The sequence below is a fragment of the Vitis riparia genome, unplaced genomic scaffold (assembly GCF_004353265.1).
Source record: "Vitis riparia cultivar Riparia Gloire de Montpellier isolate 1030 unplaced genomic scaffold, EGFV_Vit.rip_1.0 scaffold820_pilon_pilon, whole genome shotgun sequence".
Lineage (NCBI taxonomy): Eukaryota > Viridiplantae > Streptophyta > Magnoliopsida > Vitales > Vitaceae > Vitis > Vitis riparia.
In genome coordinates, this window is record NW_023269799.1 from 76,958 (window position 1) to 97,309 (window position 20,352).

General features: G+C 32.6%; 1 protein-coding gene across 1 annotated transcript; it reads right to left on the minus strand.

Annotated features, from left to right (window-relative positions):
- Nucleotides 1-1,598: 1,598 nt before the first annotated feature.
- On the minus strand, nucleotides 1,599-20,101 carry LOC117910698. Its single transcript, XM_034824812.1, has 2 exons — nucleotides 20,000-20,101; nucleotides 1,599-3,485 (listed from the first exon to the last, which is right to left on the minus strand). Exons 1-2 carry the CDS (start codon nucleotides 20,099-20,101, stop codon nucleotides 1,599-1,601), a joined length of 1,989 nt encoding a protein of 662 aa, XP_034680703.1.
- Nucleotides 20,102-20,352: the final 251 nt, after the last annotated feature.

Genomic DNA, 20,352 nt, shown 5'->3' on the forward strand with positions numbered 1-20,352 from the left:
CTCCACCTCGCCTAAGCTGATGGCGGGTGTTGAACCCATTCACAATGAGTAGCCGCATAGAATAGCATCTCCGTCCATACATGACTTATCATAACTCATTTCTCTTTTGTCCCACTATATTCTTTGATTCTAATATTTTGGCAGGCTTACATGCCTCGAATAATACGGACTTGTTTTTATCTCCTTTCACATCTCTAGGTAGCGGTTGCGTATCAACTTTAAGCAATGATGTGCAAGCTTCATCTCTATTAGATATGGCCTCCTTGTTTTTTGCTGAGAAGCTTTTATCTCCCTTTTTGGCAGGCCACTTATTAAACAAAATTTCATGAGAAGCTTGACATTACCAAAATAAAAATAAAAATCAAAATCAAAATTTCCCATAATGTAGGAAATCCATGGACAAAAGATCTTTTGAAAAGATTATATTAGAAACTATAGCTTAAATTCTATAAAAATAAGGGGAATAAAACAAAAAAATACAATTTAAGCCTTTAAATGAACTCAATATTCTCCGAAACAATCCATCCAATCCAAAATCTTATGAATTTTGAAAAATTTCTCAGAAGGAAAAACAAATAATAATTATAAAAAATAAAAAAAATAAAAGAAACCACCGAAGGATGAGGGCATGATTTAGGATTTACTTACTTGATTTTCCTCAAAATCGAGCATTACCGGAGGGTAGAGCTTTGGTGTCGGCGATGGTGACTCGTCAAGTGGAATGAATCTTTTACCGATGACGTCGACAAGACAACCCCCTCACAGTCGGATTGCTCCCTTCCCATGTTAGGTCTTGCACAGTTGCAAATTTGCGATTGCAGGTCGTGTCATCTGTTGTGGGTCTTGATAGCATGGTGGCGTGCGAGGATGGGAGATTGGGAGCTCAAATTAGTAAAGTAAAAAACTGCCTTTTATATGGATTTAGAATTGAGTCCCAATTTACATGGAAAATACCTTTCATATAAACACTTTAATATGATTTAATAATAACACATTAGGAGAACTGAGTACCCGATTTGCTAAAATATGAAAGGTATATATGAGGTTTAATGATAAATTAAAGTGTTTATATGACAAAGCGAAAATTAAATCCTCAAATTTTAATATTGTCATAAATAATTTTGAGCTAAATGTGAAAAAAAAATTAAAATTTTCAGCTTATTTAATTATATCTATTTTATTTTTTAATTTATATAATATTTTTATAATTTTTTGAAAATTTTAATTATCTTATTTTACATATCGCCCGATATCGAACTGAGACACCGATACTGATATGCCTCGTGACCCTCCGAGTCAATGACCGATACTGCGACTTTGAACCATGAATAAGAGGGTGATGGTTTTTTGGAAGAAACAATGGAGAGCATATTCAAGTTGGTGGGGGTGGTGTGAATTTGGAAGATGTGATGTTGGTATTAAGGTTTTTTAAAGCCTATAAGAGAGTAGAAACCTGGGTTTCTTAGTTTGTTCTTTGGGGTATTAACTTACTCATTTGTATATGTCATCGTGATGGAGATCTGCCAAACTTGATTGGAGATGGTGAAGGGCGGCTTCGAAAGTTGGAGACAGTGATGGGTTGGGTTGAGTTCGAATTTTCAAGAGACGACAATCTCCATATTCAGTGATTTCAACTCCTTGGCAAGCCTACATGCCTCGAATAACACTGACTTGCTTTTATCTCCTTTCACCTCTTTGGGCTCAACTTCTGTGTCAACTTCAAGCAACAATCTGCAAGCTTCATTTCTGTTAGATATGGACTCGCTTCTTTGCTGGAAGAATCTTTTGGTCTCTGAACAAGTGTCTCTGAATCTAAACTCCCCTATCCCTTTTGGCAGCATAAATGGACACATGACTAGCAGATACAACATATACTCAGACAAGCATTTGCTTATTTCGCATCTTGACTTGAGATTGGTATCTGGGGATTTGTCGACATCACAAGGATAACAGAGATCTTGACTGGCAGCGTAGCACAACATCTCCACCCACACGTGACTGACCATCATCCATTTCTCTCCCATCTCCATATTCAGTGATTTCAACTCCTTGGCAAGCCTACATGCCTCGAATAACACTGACTTGCTTTTATCTCCTTTCCCCTCTTCGGGCTCAACTTGTGTGTCAACTTCAAGCAACAATCTGCAAGCTTCATTTCTGTCAGATATGGACTCGCTTCTTTGCTGGAAGAATCTTTTGGTCTCTGAACAAGTGTCTCGGAATCTAAACTCCCCTATCCCTTTTGGCAGCATAAATGGACACATGACTAGCAGATACAACATATACTCAGACAAGCATTTGCTTATTTTGCATCTTGATTTAGGATTGGGGTCATCATCAGAATAGCTACAGAGATCTGTTGCGATATGCCAAAGGAGGATGCTGTGATCAAATTCCACGTCAACTATACTCCAACCAAGTGTCTCAATAAACCCTCTTTTTGTAATCACATAATCACCTCTGTGTTTGAGTAGTGACCTGAGATCCCTGACATCATTTGTCATCTCTAGGAGCAAGCTGAAGATGGGTTCCTTCATGTCATCCACCTTCTCCCAAGTCATGTACCAGTACCTCTCTAAGAATTTGTTCATGTCAAGGAACCTGGGAACCTGATTGAACTTGGTTTTGTCTCTGAGGCAAGAATCAATTAAATTGTTCTGTGCCATGCGTCTAGACCATCTCTTGTCACTGGTTATAACTGATCTAAAAGAGGTAATGGCTCGGTAAATGGAATCAGCCAGGGAGTTCGTCTTGCTGCTCAACCAGACAATGCTCCAGTCGGACAAAATCATCTTAGTGAGGGCATAAACCTCAAGAAAAATGGCTCCAAAGAGTAATAAGTAAGTAATGTCGATGTCAATGTTTGAGAACTCGTGCTTATCGATGAAGAAGTGGAAGGCTGCTAAGGTAGAAATAGTGAAGGAGAAGCTCGTGGAACGGAGCAGAATGCCAAGTAGAGAATAAATCACTGTTGCCTTGGTGTATAGCACATCATACATAAAATTGAGCTCCATCTCCGCCACTTTGAAGGCGTCTTCCGATGACATGTACCTGATGATGCCCTCACTGGTTTTTTGGTCATCCAAGCTGAGGATGAGGTCTGCATATAGATGCTTGAATTGGTTCTTGAATAAGAAGTAAGCTTTGTCAATATAGTTTCTACTAGGAACAGTAATGCCATCACCAACGGTAGATTGAAGTGGCTTTTCACCAATCTCCCTTCTGGTTCTATCAACCTGCCGTTCATCTTTCCATGAACTATATCCCTTCATGAAATCAGCATAATCAGGTCCAGGATCAGGAACTGGAAGCAAAGAATCTCTAAAGTGATTCTTGCTTGCAGACCTCAGAACGCAGGTCCTCTCTCCAAACTTGATAATTCCAGCCACAAACATTGGAATGGATAGAAATGTGAGTGGAGTTCTTGCCCATGACCTCAGAAACACGTAGAAAGCCACTCCAACTTGAACAACTAGTCCTAGCAACTGAAAACAACTAGACATTAAAAAATATTAGAGCCAAAAATGAAGAATAAAAGAATAAATTTGTAAAATAAAACTCTTAAATTCATACCAATCATTTTTCACTTTTATTCATTTCCTTAAAGGAAGAGATAGAAAACAATGTGCTTAAAGGAAAACAAGATGTCAAATGGTATGCTTGGAAGTTGTTTTAAAACCTATTTTTCTGTTTTTTAGAACAAAAAAAGTAGGAAAACTTGTTTGACAATCTGAAAAAATAAAAATAAAAAATAAAATTCAGTTCTTAAAGATATAAAATAAGGTTTTTTCTTAGAATGTATATTGTAGTCGTTTAACTTCAATTGTTTTTTAAAGATTGTTTTAAAAAAAAATTACATAAATATAGAGAAGGATTGAAAATAAAGTATCAAACATAAAAACTATATTAGAAAAATATATACAAAAAAGGTTTAAAACATTTTAAGTTTCCAAACAAACTTTTATTTTACAAAATATTAAAGAAATCATTTCAAAAATAGTTTTCAGAAACCATTTCTTAGAACTGTTTTAAAAAAATGTACTTTCCAGATAGAGTTAAAGCTTTGTTAATTTGTTTACCTTTTTTATTTGAAACATTTTAGGTCTATTTGTTTTCAAATTTATCATCTTTTCTAGAATAGTTTTGTATGGAATGGGTAAAACCTTTTAATTTAGTATGAGGAAAAAGTGTGTTTTGGTACAAAAGTTTTTTAAAAATGGAAAATAAAAACCTCTAAAAATAATTCAAATTTAAGGCATTCTAAAATCAAATATATTATTTAAACAAATTAAAATTAGTACTTATATAATTAAATGTAATATTTGACACTATCTTTGACAACATAAAATAACAAATTTTTTTTAATCAAATGCTGTGTATTGAAATATCAAATAATAACATGTTGTAGCCTTTTATCAACAAATATACTTTCATGAGCTGCAAGCTCAATCTTATCAATGAGCTTGCATATCTCTCAATGTATCCAAAACCTTTACTTATATATTATTTGTTGTTCCACAGTCTAGATGAGTGATTTCGTTTAACTGCCAAGAGTTGAATGAATGATACGACCAATAATTCTGTCTAAGTCACTCAAGATGCAGTCGACTATGATATTTACACAAAAGGTTGTCTGGATGGTTTGTTTGGGCACACCTCTCTGATGCTAAAGTCAGGAAATGGCTTAAGCGAGTAAAAGAATTTGTCAGAAAGAAAGCACATGCCATTTGTTCTCTTATTTTTTGAGTGAATTTAGATTTTTTTTTTTTAATTTTTATGAATTCTTACTAACAAATAATAAAATAATATAAAAATCACTTAATTTGATAAGACATGAATTTTAAATAAATCTAAAAAGTTCCAAAATAAAATCAAGATTTATCATAAGCCATCCCATTCTAAATTAAATTATAATTAAAAAAAATTGTATTATAAATAAATTTATTACAAATTTTCAAATTTAGCCCCTTATAATACAAAAGAACTCAACTATCATTAATTTTAATGAAAATTCCCTAATTAAAACTCTAGAGTATAATTCAAATTCATCTAAAAAACACTAGAGTTAATAATTTTAATTAATTTTGAAAAATCAAAAGTTAGGATGTGATGTTTTTCCTCAAATTAAAAACCAAAAATTAAAGAATTTATCTAAATAATCAAACACACATGTCAATCACAAATCAATCCATAAATTTATAGACCTATCACAAAAAAACTATTAAGTAATTAGTACAACTAAATCTACAATTTTTTTAACACTTTATTAGTAATCAAACAGAATTAAAAAACCCTCTAACCAACTATATAATTAATTATTATAAAATTTTGTTATTATAATAAATCTTGTTATTTTGAAGTATTTAGAAATATGTTATATTAATTTTCTTTTCAAATGATTAGTTTTTCGAATATTTTTATTTGAATTATATAAAATAAGAAGACACATAATCATTAACACCTTAGTGGTTCTTTTAGCATATAAAAATAAATAGATTTAATATTTAATTTTCAAATATGTTAAATTAATATTTTTTAAATGATTAGTTTTCAAATATTTTTAATTTAATTATATAAAATAGAAGAAACATAATCATTAATATCATTATTGGGTGCTTTTAGCATATGAAACCGTTAAGAATAGTGGTTAATGGTTGTTGTCCATGTGTATAGATTTGTTAGAATAAAACAAAATTAGATTAGTTGATTTGTTAGAATAAAATAGAGTTAGTTAGTTGTTAAGAATGATATTTTAAATACCTTGTTGTAATAATTCATTTCAGCTAATGAGAAATTCTTTTCTCTGTTAAGTTTTCTCATATGGTATCAAAGCATTCTAGGGCTGCAAATTTCTAGAGTTTGGAAAGTTAGAAAATGAGGGAATGGAAAGTTAGGGTTTTCTTTGTTTGGGTTTTCTTGCAGTTTGCCGAAAATTTCAGAGACTAAAAAGGCATTATTTACTCTAGAATTTGGAGTCTTGATCCATAAATGCTTTCGATGGAGGCTCCGATTCAAACCACTACTCAAGATTCATCAATGGCAACTCAAGAATAGTCACGATTTTTACTTATGACTTTTACACATTCTTTTTCTGTGAAACTTGATAACAACAATTTTCTCATTTGGAAACAACAAGTGGTTTCTACGATCAAAGGTTATGGATTACAAAGATTTGTCTTCTTTGAGTCTGCAATCCCTCCACAGTTTTTGTTGAAAGAAGATGCACAAACCGGAATTGTGAACAAAGCCTTTGTTGAGTGGAAACAACAAGACCAATTGTTTTTCTCATGGTTGCTCTTGTAGATCTCTAAGAAAGTTCTTCCAAGGTTAGTTGGATGTGAAACCTCTTTTCAAGTTTGGGTGAAATTAGAGTAGTATTTTGCATCTCAAACTAGGGCTAAAATCGGACAGTTTAAGGATCAGCTTAAGACTACAAAAAAAAATGATATTTGAATGTTGTTGAATATCTGTCCAAAATTAAAAGCTGTGTTGATTCTTTAGCCTCAGTTGGTCACATTCTCTCACAAATAAGGACCATATTGATGCTATTCTAGATGGCCTTACTGATGAGTATGATGCTTTCATCACCTCTATCCTTACTAGATTTGAGTCCTACACAGTAGAAGAAGTTGAATATTTGATTATGGCATAAGAAGTTAGAATTGAAAAGAATGTTAAATCTCTTGACTTTGCACCAAGTGCCAATTTTGCCTCGTCTTCTGCTAATAATGGTTTTGAAGGTCGTGACAGAGGCAATTTCTCTACCCACTTTGGTCAGGGAAGAGGTCAAGGTACTGGTCAAGGTAATGGAGGTCATTTCAATGGAAATTACAATGCTGGAAACTTTGGTAGAGACATAATTTTAATGAAGGCAAAAGAATGGTAGCAGATCTAGTTGGAATAACAATTGGAATAATACTGGCAAACCTTAGTGCCAACTTTGTAGAAGGTTTGGACATGAAGTTGAGAGGTGTTACTATAAGTTTAATCAAAGTTTTGTTAGTCCAACGTCATCTTCTTAAAATAGTGGTGGTCCTCGTGCTTATTTCAGCCAAGTTCTTTATCATTCCTCAACTTTGTTTACAACACTTGAGGTGTTCAATGATAACTCTTGGTACCCTGATTCTGGTTTTTCAAATCATGTCAGTTTAAATGCTAATAATCTTCAGCACAACACTGAATTTACTGGTCAGGACAAAGTACACATTGGTGATGGTTCAAGTTTGTCAATTTCACGAATTGGTCATTTTTCTTTAATTTCCTCTCTTACTCCTAAAGTGCTCTCCTTAAATCATATGCTTTTGGTTCTTTCTATTACAAAGAATCTTCTTAGTGTTTCCATATTTGAAAAAGACATTAATGTCTTCTTTGAATTCCATTATGATGCTTGTTTTGTTAAGGATCAGGGTTCTCAGGTTGTTATTCTTATTAGGAAAGTTAAAGATGGTCTATACTCGTTTGATTCATCAAATTTGTGTCTTGCTCATCCATAAGCTGCCTTCAACATTTATCAATCATCCTCTACTGTAAAAATTTGTAATGTTCAAACTTGTATTGTTTCAAATTCTTGTGATTCAATAAAGCCATATGTTTTTTATCTCTAGCATGCTAGATTAGGTCATCCTTCTATTCAAGTGTAAAAATAGTTCTTTCACCATGTAATGTCCCTAATATAAATAAAATGCCTCCTTCATTTTGTTCATCATTTTGTTTAAGAAAAATTCATAAATTTCCATTTTCCAGGTTTGAATTAGTTTATATTGCTCTTCTACAATTGATTCATTCTAATCTATGGGGCTCAACTCCTATCCCTTCAAGTAGTGTTATAGATACTATGTTCATTTTGTGGATGCCTATTCTAAATTCACCTGGTTATATCTTCTTCAAAATAAATCTGATGTCATCCAACCTTTATCAATTTCAAAACTCAAGTTAAGCTTCAACTTGATTCCAAAATAAAAGCCTTTCAATCTGATTGGGGTGGTGAATTTAGATATTTTCAGTCATTCCTTACTCAACATGGTATCATTTGTAGAGTGTTTTGCCCTCATACTCAAGAACAAAATGGAGTGGCCGAAAGAAAACATCTTCACATTGTTGAAAATGGTTTTAGCCTTGTTAGCTAAATCTTCAATTCCTCTCAAATATTGGGATGAACTTTCAGAGCTATTATGTTTGTTCATAACAGACTTCCAACTCTTATCCTAAAAAAAAATAAAATTCTTTAGACCTTCTCTTCAAAACCAAACCCAACTATTCTTTTCTAAAAGTGCATGCCATCCTAGTACTCATCCCTTTAACAAACATAAATTACAATTTAGGAGCACTGTTTGCACTTTTATAGGATACAACTTAAACCATAAAGGATATAAGTGTTTGGATTCAAATGGCAAGCTATATATTTCTAGAGATGTTATATTTGATGAAACAACATTTCCATTTGCTCAAACTGATCAATCTTCCTACTTTATCCATAATTCCTCTTCATTGTCCAATTCTGCCTCATCTACTAGTCCGCCTGTTCTAATAGTCTCCTCTCAAACTCATTCTCATTCTATTTCACACTCATGTCCTATTGTTACTTTCATTGACAGGACAATCAATGAGGTTGATTTACTTTATGTTCCTAAAGTACATTCTGTTTCTCCAGTAAATGATGTTGTTGTGCAGGATATTGTTTCTTTGGTAATACTAATTTGAATAGAAGGCAGGTCAACCAAGAGGTTAAGGGAATACTCATGTCATGACAACAAGAAGCAAAAATGGCATTACCAAACCTAAAGTATATATTGCAATGGTAAAGGAGCCAGAGATAGTTAAGTTGGCTTTACAAAAAGATGAGTAGAAACAAGCCATGATATTTGAGTTTGAAGCTTTGCAAAGAAACAACACTTGGTCTTTAGTACCTTTACCTAAAGGAAGAATACATATTGGTTGTAGATGGGTCTATAGGTTCAAAGAAAATCCTGATGGTAGCATTGAAAAATACAAAGCTAGGTTGGTAGCCAAGGGTTTCCATTAACAAGCTGGATTTGATTTTAATGAGACTTTTAACCCAGTTGTGAAACCAACAACTATCAGGATTGTACTCACCATTGCCTTATCTAGAGGTTGGAGTGTTAGGAAATTGGATATTAATAATGCCTTTTTGAATGGTATTTTACAAGATGAAGTGTTTATGTCACAACCTTAAGGCTTTGTTGATAAGAAACACCTTGAATATGTTTGCAAACTGCATAAAGCTCTCTATGGACTCAAACAGGAACCACAAGTCTGGTTTGGGAGACTTCACAAAGCACTTCTACAATTTGGATTTGTCTCTTCCAAGAAAAATCAATTTTTTGTTTTTCAGGATTACATCAACCCATACCAGCTACATTCTTGTCCATGTAGATGATATTTTGATAACTGGAAGTAATGCAGAGATAGTAACTACTCTTATCAAACAGTTGGATGTTTAGTTCTCTTTGAAAGTTCTAGGAGAAATAACCTATTTTACGGGCATTCAGGTTACTCATACAGTGAATGGATTTCATCTGTCTCAACAGAAGGATATAAGGGATCTTTTGGTGAAAACTAAAATACTGAAGGCCAAGGGTCTTCTTACTCCTATGACTAGTGGCTTAAAGATTAGTTCCCAAGATGGAGTTCTAGTTGAAAATGCCCAGCTATACAGAAGTACAGTAGGAACTTTACAATATGTTATTGTAACTAGACTTGAATTGGCATATAGTGTCAATAAAGTTTGTCAATTTATGCAAAGGCTTATAGATGAGCATTGGAAGGCTGTAAAATGCATTCTAAGTACTTAAGAGCAACCATGGATTATGGCATTCATTTAAAGAAAGCTATTGAGTTAAGTTTAGTTGGCTTTTTTTTAATGCTGATTGGGGTTCAGACCCTGATGATAGACGATCGGTTTTAGGTCACTGTGTCTTCTTTGGCAATAATATTGTGTCTTGGCATTCTAGGAAACAACAAACAATTTCTTGTTCCAGCATAGAGGCAAAATATAGAATTTTGGCTAGACTAGTTGCTAAAGTAACCTGGATTCAATCCTTACTATCTGAATTGCAGTGCAAGACACCTAGAATACCATTTTTATGCTATGATAATCTCAGCACAATGTTGTTATCTGCCAATCCCATTCTTCATGCTTGAACAAAGCACACAAAATTGGATCTTTATTTTGTAAGATAAATTTTTTTTAAGAAAGAAATAGATATAAGACATGTATTAGCCAATGAACAAGTGGTAGATGTTCTAACTAAGGCAATCTCTAGTGGATAGTTTAATCAAATGAGGAACAAACTCAAAGTGGAAGACATTACAACTTTGAGTTTAAAGGGAGATGTTAGGAATAGTGGTTAATGGTTGTTGTCCATGTGTATAGATTTGTTAGAATAAAATAGAATTAGATTAGTTGATTTGTTAGAATAAAACAGAGCTAGTTAGTTGTTTAGAATGGTATTTTAAATACCTTGTTGTAATAATTCATTTAAGCTAATGAGAAATTCTTTTCTTTGTTAAGTTTTCTCATAAAAACAAATTAGTTTAGCATTTAATAACATTCAAATATTAATAAAATAAAAGAACCCTAACACTTAACAATATTTAAATATATAAAAAGTATAATTCTGCAACAAGGTCTTTCCAATGTTTTCAAAATCAAATTCGTCATTGAGTTAGAAATGTTATTAAATTTTGTTTGGTTTATTGGTCAGGTAGTATAACTATGGTTAAACCATGATGTTAAGATGACATCTTAAATGTATAATTTATATATTATTAAAATTAAAATAATTGTAAAGAATATATATATAATTAAAATTTAATAATAGAGTATCTTTTATATTTAATGTTATCAAATTAAATCATGATAAGCATAAATATAAATATATTAATATTTTAATTTGATTAAATAAAATATATATAATATTTAAGTGTAAAGAATATTCAAAGCGGAAAAAAATTTATTATTTAATTTTATTCACATGTTGAAAGTTATACACTTTATTATTTTATAATTTTAAAAATATTATATTTGTTATAAAATATGGAATTTGTAGCATTGTGGGAACTTATGGATGATCATCCATAATGACGTTTATCTATTTGTGACTCTTATAAAAGAGAGGGACCCATAATGAAATTAATTCAATTTCTCTACTTGCATTCTATTCTTTTTTTTTTTTTTTACTTTTTTTTTCTATTACTTTATTTTTCAATACGTTATCAGCACGAATAGTTTCTACAAAAGAAATAGAAATATTTTTCTCTCTTCAGATAAATAGAAAGATTTTTTCTCTTCAGAGAAATAGAAAGACTTTTTCCTTTCATAGAAATAGAAATTTTTTTTCTCTTCAGAGAAATAGAAAAACTATTTTCTCTTCTTTATCACAATTTTTTTTTAGATAATATCAAACCTTGTAAAGCTTGAATGTTGCCTCGGATATTTTGGGCAAGAACTACTTATCTTAGGTTCTAGATGCTGAAATTCATCTAGATGTGATGAATCTCGGAAATAACATTAAAGAATGAAATGACGCATCCTTGTAGGATCATGCCAAAGCTTTGATATTCCTTCGCCATCACATTGATGAAGGATTAAGAGGTGAATACCTTACAGTCAAAGATTTTTCATCATTCGGAATAATCTAAATGAACGATATGACCACCAAAAGACCATAATCCTTCCAAAGACACATTATGGTTGGATGCACTTGAGATTACAAGATTTCAAGTATATTAGTGACTGTAACTCGATTTTATTCAAAATTAGCTCACAATTAAAATTGTGTGGAGAAAAAGTCACTGAAGAAGATATGCTTGAAAAAACATTTACGACTTTTCATGCCTCGAATGTGCTCTTGCAACATCAATATCGAGAGTGTCGTTTCACTAAATATTCAGAATTGATCTCATTTCTTCTTGTGGCTTAACAAAATAATGAGCTTTTACTAAAAAACTATCAATCTCGTCCCACTGGGTTTGTGTCATTGCTTGAAGCCAATGCCACATCTATCCAAACTCTTAGACATGGACAATGACATGGATATGGACGGGGCCGAGGTAAAGGACGTGGTCACAATCGAGGTTGTGGTAGACGCAATTTTTCTCATCGTGGTAGTTCTCAGAGTAAAAAGAACAACTCAAACCACCAAAAGTGGAATAATTCAGAGGCACAACCTGAAAAGAGGATAGAACCATAAAGTAAACATGCTTGTGAGAATAAGTGTCATAAATGTGGTATGCAAGGACACTAGTCACATACCTGTCGTACTTCAAAGCATTTGGTTGACCTTTATCAAGCCTCAATAAAAGAAAAAAGAAATGAAGTTGAAATGAACTTCATTGATAGTGATGGCCTAGTGGATCTAACCCATTTATATGTTTTAGATTTCTTTGAGAATCCTAATGGGAAAATTGACCATCTAATTGGTGATGGAAATGTTTGTTATGATTAAATGTTATGTTTTTATTTAGTTCTTTGCAGATAGGTTTATTTTGTTATAATATTTTGAACACATTATTTATTATTCATCTTTTATAGTTTATTTCACATTTTATTATTTCTTATTTAAATTGTTTTCTTTATTTATACTTGAAGATACATGGATCTCTCTCATACTTTAATACATCATACGACATCCAATGTAGATGCATGCCTTGCAGATTGTGCCACAACACACAATTCTTCGTGATAAAAAATAATTTTCCAACTTATCATTGGTTAAGTCTAATGTTAATATAATATCAGGTCCTATATACTTAATTCAAGACTTCGGAAGATCAACTATTATTTTACCATGTGGAACTAAAATTCACATTAATGATCCTCTTTATTATGCTAAATCCAAGTTAAATCTTCTTAGTTTCAAGGATATTCGTCGAAATGGATATCACATTGAAACTATGAATAATGCTAGAAATGAATACCTTCTCATTACTTTAGTTATTTTTGAAAAAAAAAAAACACATCTTGGAAAAGCTTTCTTCTTATTCTTGTGGGTTATATCAAACAATCATTAGACCCATTAAGTCATATGCTGTCATGAACCAAAAGTTCTATAACTTAAAAACTTTTATGATTTGGCATGAACGTCTTGGTCATCCAAGATTATCCATGATGCGTCGTATCATCAACAATTCTTTTGGGCATCCCTTGAAGAACCAGAAGATTTTGATACCCAATGATTACAATTGTGTTATTTGCTCACAAGGCAAATTAATTATTAGACTATCATTTACCAAGGTTGAATATGAATCACTAGTCTTTCTAGAACGTATTCAAGGTGATATTTATGGACCTATTCATTCACCCAGTGGACATTTTCGTTATTTTATGGTTTTAATCGATGCATCAACTCATTGGTTTCATGTTTGTCTTCTTTCAACTAGAAATGTTGCCTTCACTAGGTTATTTGCTCAAATAATTCGACTCAAGGAGTAATTCCCTGATCACCCTATTTAAACAATTCATTTTAATAATGGTGGTGAATTCTCATCTCAAACATTACTTGATTATTGTATGTCGGTTGGTATTGATATTGAATATCCTATTGCTCATACCCACACTCAGAATGGATTAGCTGAATTTCTTATTAAGCATTTGCAATTAATTGCAAGACCATTACGTTTGAGAACAAAATTGTCTTTGCTTGCTTTGGGGCATGTTATTCTTCATGCTGCCACTTTAATTCAAATTAGCCCTGCAACTAATCATGAATGCTCACCTTTAGAACTTGCTTTAGGCTCCTAACCAAATGTTTCACATTTATGCATTTTTGGTTGTGCTGTCTATGTTCCTATAACTCCATTTCAACGTTCCAAGTTAGGTCTTCAACATCGACTTGGTATATATGTTGGTTTTAATTCTCCCTCCATTATCCGTGATCTTGAACCATTCACAAGTGATGTTTTTACTACTTGATTTGTAGATTGTCATTTTGATGAAAATGTTCTCGCCATTAGGGGAAGACAAGTCAATTTCAGAAGAATGGCGAGACATAACATGGTATGTATCCTCATTGTCTCATCTTAATCAACGTACAAGGTAGTGTGAACTAGAAGTTTAGAGGATTATTCATTTGAAAGGACTTGCAAATTAGTTACTTGATGCTTTCACAAATATAAAGAAAGTAACAAAATCTCACATACTAGTTGTGAATACCCCAACACATGTTAATGTCCCTAAAGGACAACTGAAGAATGTCATAGAAGACAGGCCTGAAGTGTGGTAGACCTATTGGCTCAAAGGATTCAATTCCTAGAAAAAGAAAAGGAACAACATATGAAAAACTTGGTACTCTTGAAGAGTTCACAAATATGAAAGGGTCAAATGATGAAACCCAACTTGATAAACAGTTAGCCCCTAAAAAGACACAAATTGATCAAATACTAGTATATAGAACTGAAGAGATCTCAATGAGTTACATAGGAAAAACAAGAAACCGCTATGACATTATTATAGATAATATACTTGCATTCCAAGTGGCTATAGACATCATGAGAAATGATAAAGATCAAGAACCACAAACTATGGATGAATGTTGAAAAATGAATGATTGGTCAAAATGGAAAGAAGCAATCCAAATAGAGCTAAACTTATTAGCAAAACGAGAGGTATTTGGACCTGTAGTTCAAACACTTGAAAACATAAAGCCTGTTGGGTATAAATGGGTCTTGTGAGAAAACGAAATGAGAATGATGAAATCATAAGATATGAAGCACAACTTGTTGCTCAAGGTTTCTCTCAAAGACCTGGTATAGATTATGAGGAAACTTATTTCCCCTGTGATAGACACAATCACATTTTGATACTTGATAAGTTTAATAGTCTCCAAAGGACTAGATATGTGTCTTATGGATGTTGTTACAACCTATTTATATGGGTCTATAGATATTGACATATATATGAAAATCCAAGAAGGATTCAAATTGCCTAAAACAACTAATCCAAAACCTCGAAACATTTACTCAATCAAACTGCAAAGATCTCTATACAGATTAAAGAAATTCGGACACATGTGGTATAATCGTTTGAGTGAGTATTTTTAAAAGAAGGATGTGTGAATAATCCAATTTGCCCATGTGTTTTTATCAAGAAATCGAAACCTAGGCTTATAGTAATTGTAGTATATGTGGATGATTTGAACCTTATAGGGACTCTTGAAGAGCTCACAAAAACAACCAATTATTTAAAGAAGGAATTTGAAATGAAAGATTTGGGGAAACAAGATATTGTCTCGACCTACAGATCGAGCATTATTCAAATGGCATATTAGTCCATCAATCGACATATATAAAGTAAAACGATTTTATATGGACAAATCACATCAAGTCAATTTCCCCATGGTTGTTCGTTCACTTGAAGTGAACAAAGACCCATTTCATCTTAAAAAAGAAAATGAAGAATTGCTTGGTCCAGAAGTACCATATCTCAGTGCAATTGGTGCACTAATGTATCTTACAAATTATACTAGACTAGACATAGCATTCTCTATCAACTTACCAGCAAGATACGATATTGCCCCAACTAAAAGGCATTGGAATGAGATTTAACATATATTGCGATACCTTCATGGAACAAGTGAAATGGGCTTATATTATTCAAAAGAATCAAAATCACAATTGATTGGGTATGCAGATGCAGAATATATTTCAGATCCTCATAAAGCTTGATCTCTAACAGGATGTGTCTTTACTTATGGTGGTACGATAATATCTTGGAGATCAATCAAGTAGACAATGGTAGCCACATATTCAAATCATTGAAAAATTCTTGTAATTCATGAAACAAGTTGTGAATGTGTAAATGTGTATGACTAAGGTCAATGATTCAACATATTCAAGAAACATGTGGACTACCTTCCACCAGAGGTAATGCAACCAAGTTACATGAAGATAATGCTGCTTATATTGCACAAATTAAATGAGGATTCATAAAATGTGACAAAACTAAGTATATCTCCCCTAAATTCTTCTATACTCATGAGCTCTAAGAGAAAGGTGAGATTGATGTTCAATAGATTCGGTCATGCAATAATCTAGTAGATCTATTCACAAAGGTGTTATCTTTGACCACATTGAAAAAGTTAAGGTATGACATTGGAATGTGAAGATTGAGAGATCTATCAATTGAAATGTTGAAGATATCATAATCATGTCTACATGAGGGGGAAAATACTAATATGGATATACTGTACTTTTTTTTTCCTTCATCCAAGTTTTGTCCCACTAGGTTTTATTGGCAAGGTTTTTAACGAGGCAGTTACCATATCTTTATGATCATACAAGGGGTAGTGTTATAAAATATGAGGATTTGTAGCATTGTGGGAACTTATGGATGGTCATCCATAATGATGTTTATCTATTTGTGATTCCCTATAAAAGGGAAGAACCCCTAATGAAAATTAATTCAATTTTTCTTTGTGCATTCTATTCTCTCTTTCTTACTTTCTTTTCCTTCTTTCACTTTGTTTTACAACAATATTATTTAATTTTTATCATATACACACACACACACACACACACACACACACACATTTATTTTAACAAAAAAAAAAAAATTATAAAAGGTCTTGTGTTGACCCTTCTTATTTCATTCTAGTGGAGACCAAGGGTTCCTCATCATGGGAATATGAAATTCTCTAATCTTCACATCCACATGAAAACATATAGGAAAAATGAGGGTTTTAAGGACTTGTTAACGGTTTATAAAATTGTTTTTATTTTTAAAAGTAGAAAATATATGAGTCTGTTTGACTGTATGATTTAAAAACAGTTTTCTATTTTTAAAATATAAATTGTTTTAAATTTTTTTAATAATGTCTGATAGTTGTTCTCTAAAAACAATTTTTAAAAGCAAAGTAAAATATAGAACAATTTTTATAAAACAAGTAAAAGTTGTTTCATTGGTTTTTAAAAAATAAAAGGAAAATATGAACCCATTTGACTATATTTTCTTAAACTTGTTTTAAAAACAAGTTTAAGAAAACATGGCCAAACAGGTCTTATGTTTTCTAAAAATATTTTTGAATTGTTTTTACTATTTTAAAAAATAATTGTGTAAATATGGAGAATGATTAAAAAAAAATTGACCTCCATAGGAAATTCATATTTTAGCATTTCTCTACCTTTCTAAAATCCCATCCCACATCGAAAAGTCACGAAAGAAATGAGGTATTTAAATCACAAGCACGTTAGAAGCAATATTTGTCTAGCCCTTAGATTTTATGTCAACAACATGTGTAGTCGCTAGTAGTGATTAAAATGTCGCGATATTTCCATGATACATCGAGTTTCGATGGACCTCGACACAATATATAAGAGAGAAATATCGGTACCTCGATATTTTGGTAAATTATTGGGATTTTCATCGATTTTTCAGCATTTATCGATTTTTCACTGATATTTCGCAATATTTTGGGACGGTCAACATAGTTAAAGCGGGCAATGTAGTCAAACTTCAACACTACCTTCAATTTTCAATCATTGGGAGGACTCAAACCCTAACCAAAAGGTTCTTCATGCATTGCGCTAACCATTGGGGCAAGTTTGCCCCTTGTTATATAAGTTGCAGCAAATATATATATATATATATATATACTCAAATTCATCATATAAACATGATATTAAAAAAAATGTTTTAAAGAACAAATTAATTATAATTATTTTATAATTAAATGAAAAAATTTCATCTATTTGAATACCAAAAATATAAAAATTATCATTATAATTTTCTTCATAGTGTTTTTGATATCATTAATATATTAATTATACATATATCATCATTTATTTTATACATATATCATCATATATCATCATTTATTTTACATTATTTAATACAATTGAATTAAATGAATAATAATTTTAATATTAAATATATTTTTAAATTAGACATATTATAATCAAATATCGCAATATTATTATCGAATAATATTCGATATAATTTAATAATAAATGTATAGTTATGAAATTATATTTTTTTTTATCAACATATACAATATTATTATCAAACATGATAAATTATATTATATATATATATATATATATCAATTTCTTGAAAAAAACAACTTTAAAGTATCTATTATATTTCTAATTTTATTTTTAAGATTTTTTTCTTATATTTTGATCATTTCTGATCAATTTTAGGTTCATCGATATTTTATGTTAAAATATCCGTCGATATATCTTCGATAAATCTTATATATCCGATATATTCGTAAAATGGAAGTACCAATATATCCGTAATTACCGATATTTTCATCCTTGGTCACGAGGGAGGAGAGACTAGGAGGAAGTAGGAAGTGAGGACTTAGGTATAAAGGGAGAGGAAAGACTGGGAGGAAATGGACATGAAAGCTTATGAAGGGGAAGGAAATGGAGGAAGGTGATATGGGAGATGAGGGAGTTTGTGAGGAGGATGGGAGGTTTGGGTATTGTTTTTGGAATATTTTCACCTTCCAATATTTGGAATTGCTCTGTTAAACCAAAGTGTGACATAATAAGACAGACATGAGTGAGCAGCTCTCCACCTCATCTAAGTTGCTGACTGTGTTGAATCCATCCACAATGACTAGCAGCATAGCACAACATCTCCACTCACACCTCACTCACCATATTCTATTTCTCTCTCATCTCCATTTCTAGTGATTTCAACATTTAGGCAAGCCTACATGCCTCGAATTACATCGACTTGCTTTTATTTCTTTTCATTTCTTTGGAATCAAGTTCCGTGTCAACTTCAAGCAACAATCTGCAAGCTGATGTAACATAATGTTGGGGATAGATTCAGGCGAATTGATGTAACAGTGGAGTCCAATCAACAACGATGGGGTGTTGGGGATTGATGTGCAGTAGAGGCTCGGGATGTTAAGTCTTGGAATAATGCAATGTTGAATGTATAAAAATGTTTTACCACCCTACATTAATAATTAATTCGCTTTAAAATGAGATGTCTATATAAAGCCTTGAGCTTAGTAAATGGTCTCAAGTTATGGATTCAAGTCACTAAAACCTCATGTTTTCAATTTTAAAATTTGTAGTATCTTAAAAACTAAGCCCCAAAATAAGCTTCAAGATCATAAAACACTAGGTATTAAACTCCAAGTTTTCAACCTTGGGATGAATGTGTTGTAATTCTCAAAGATGGTTAACTCAACAACCTCATTGTAAGTTGCCTCAGGGATCATCCAAGAAAGACAGAAGAAACAAAACTGAATCCTCCAGCAAATCCAGGATGTGATTTGAAGTGGGGTTAGGCTCGAGTTCTTCAATGGTCATTGTGGGGGAAAAAGAATGGATGAAGAAGAGAAATGGTGTAGAACTGTTTGATCATTGACCAACGAGGAAGATAAGAGAGGGTGTGAAACACCATTAAAATAATGAAATGGGGGGTGATGATTTTTTGGAAGAGACGATGGAGAGCATATTGAAGTTGGTGGGGGTTGTAGGACCCTTTCCCGCATGGCTGCCCACGTGTACCTCCATGCGTCTATCCACATGGCAGAACCCTCGTTGGACCACGTGTCACCCCTCGCATGGTTAACCAGATACACTTCGAGGCACCTGGAGACATCTTATATGGACTATGTGGCGCCATTGGGTGGATCACATCTTCTAGACAACCCCAAATCCTCTCAGGTGTGTAAGGATTTAGTTTTTTGACATTGGAATGACAGATGAGACTCTTCCCATTCTCAAGTCTATATCAATTGACTGTCATGTCCAGTCTCATACCTTCAACAAGTTGTAGGAATGATAGCCTGTATCATGACGCACCATCTGACATAGTCCCCAGCCGCCTTACAGTTGTGATAATTGCCTTATCACTATTGTGCAGTCATCATTGTAAGGGTCAGCACAACACTACTGTGCCTTCCACCTTTGAATACTATAAAAACCCTACTGAAACAGGTCACCAGGTAGGTCAACACTGTTAGTTCTCTCACTTATTTTTTCTTTCTAAGGGCTTCTATTCATTCCCAAGTCTGACTTGAGCATCGGAGGGTATGTCCAGGCAACCTATTCGGACATTTTTATGCAGGGAAGCAGAGAGCCCAGATTCCAACATCTGAATAGGAGCTTTCGTCGCCATTGCCAAATGGAGGAATCCATCCTTAGTTGACCTAGTATTAACATTGGCGCAGTCTATGGGAAGCAAAATAAGAAATGTCAACACCCTCAAGAAGTCAATCATCAGCCATGGGTAGTGAGGGCTACTTCGACTGGCGTGAAAGTATGGAAAAACGCCAGTGAAAGAGTAACAACAAGTGCAAGCCCTATTCCAGGAAACAAGGAGACTTAGAGAGAAGAACAAGGTGTAGCGTATTTAGATGTCTTTCTTAA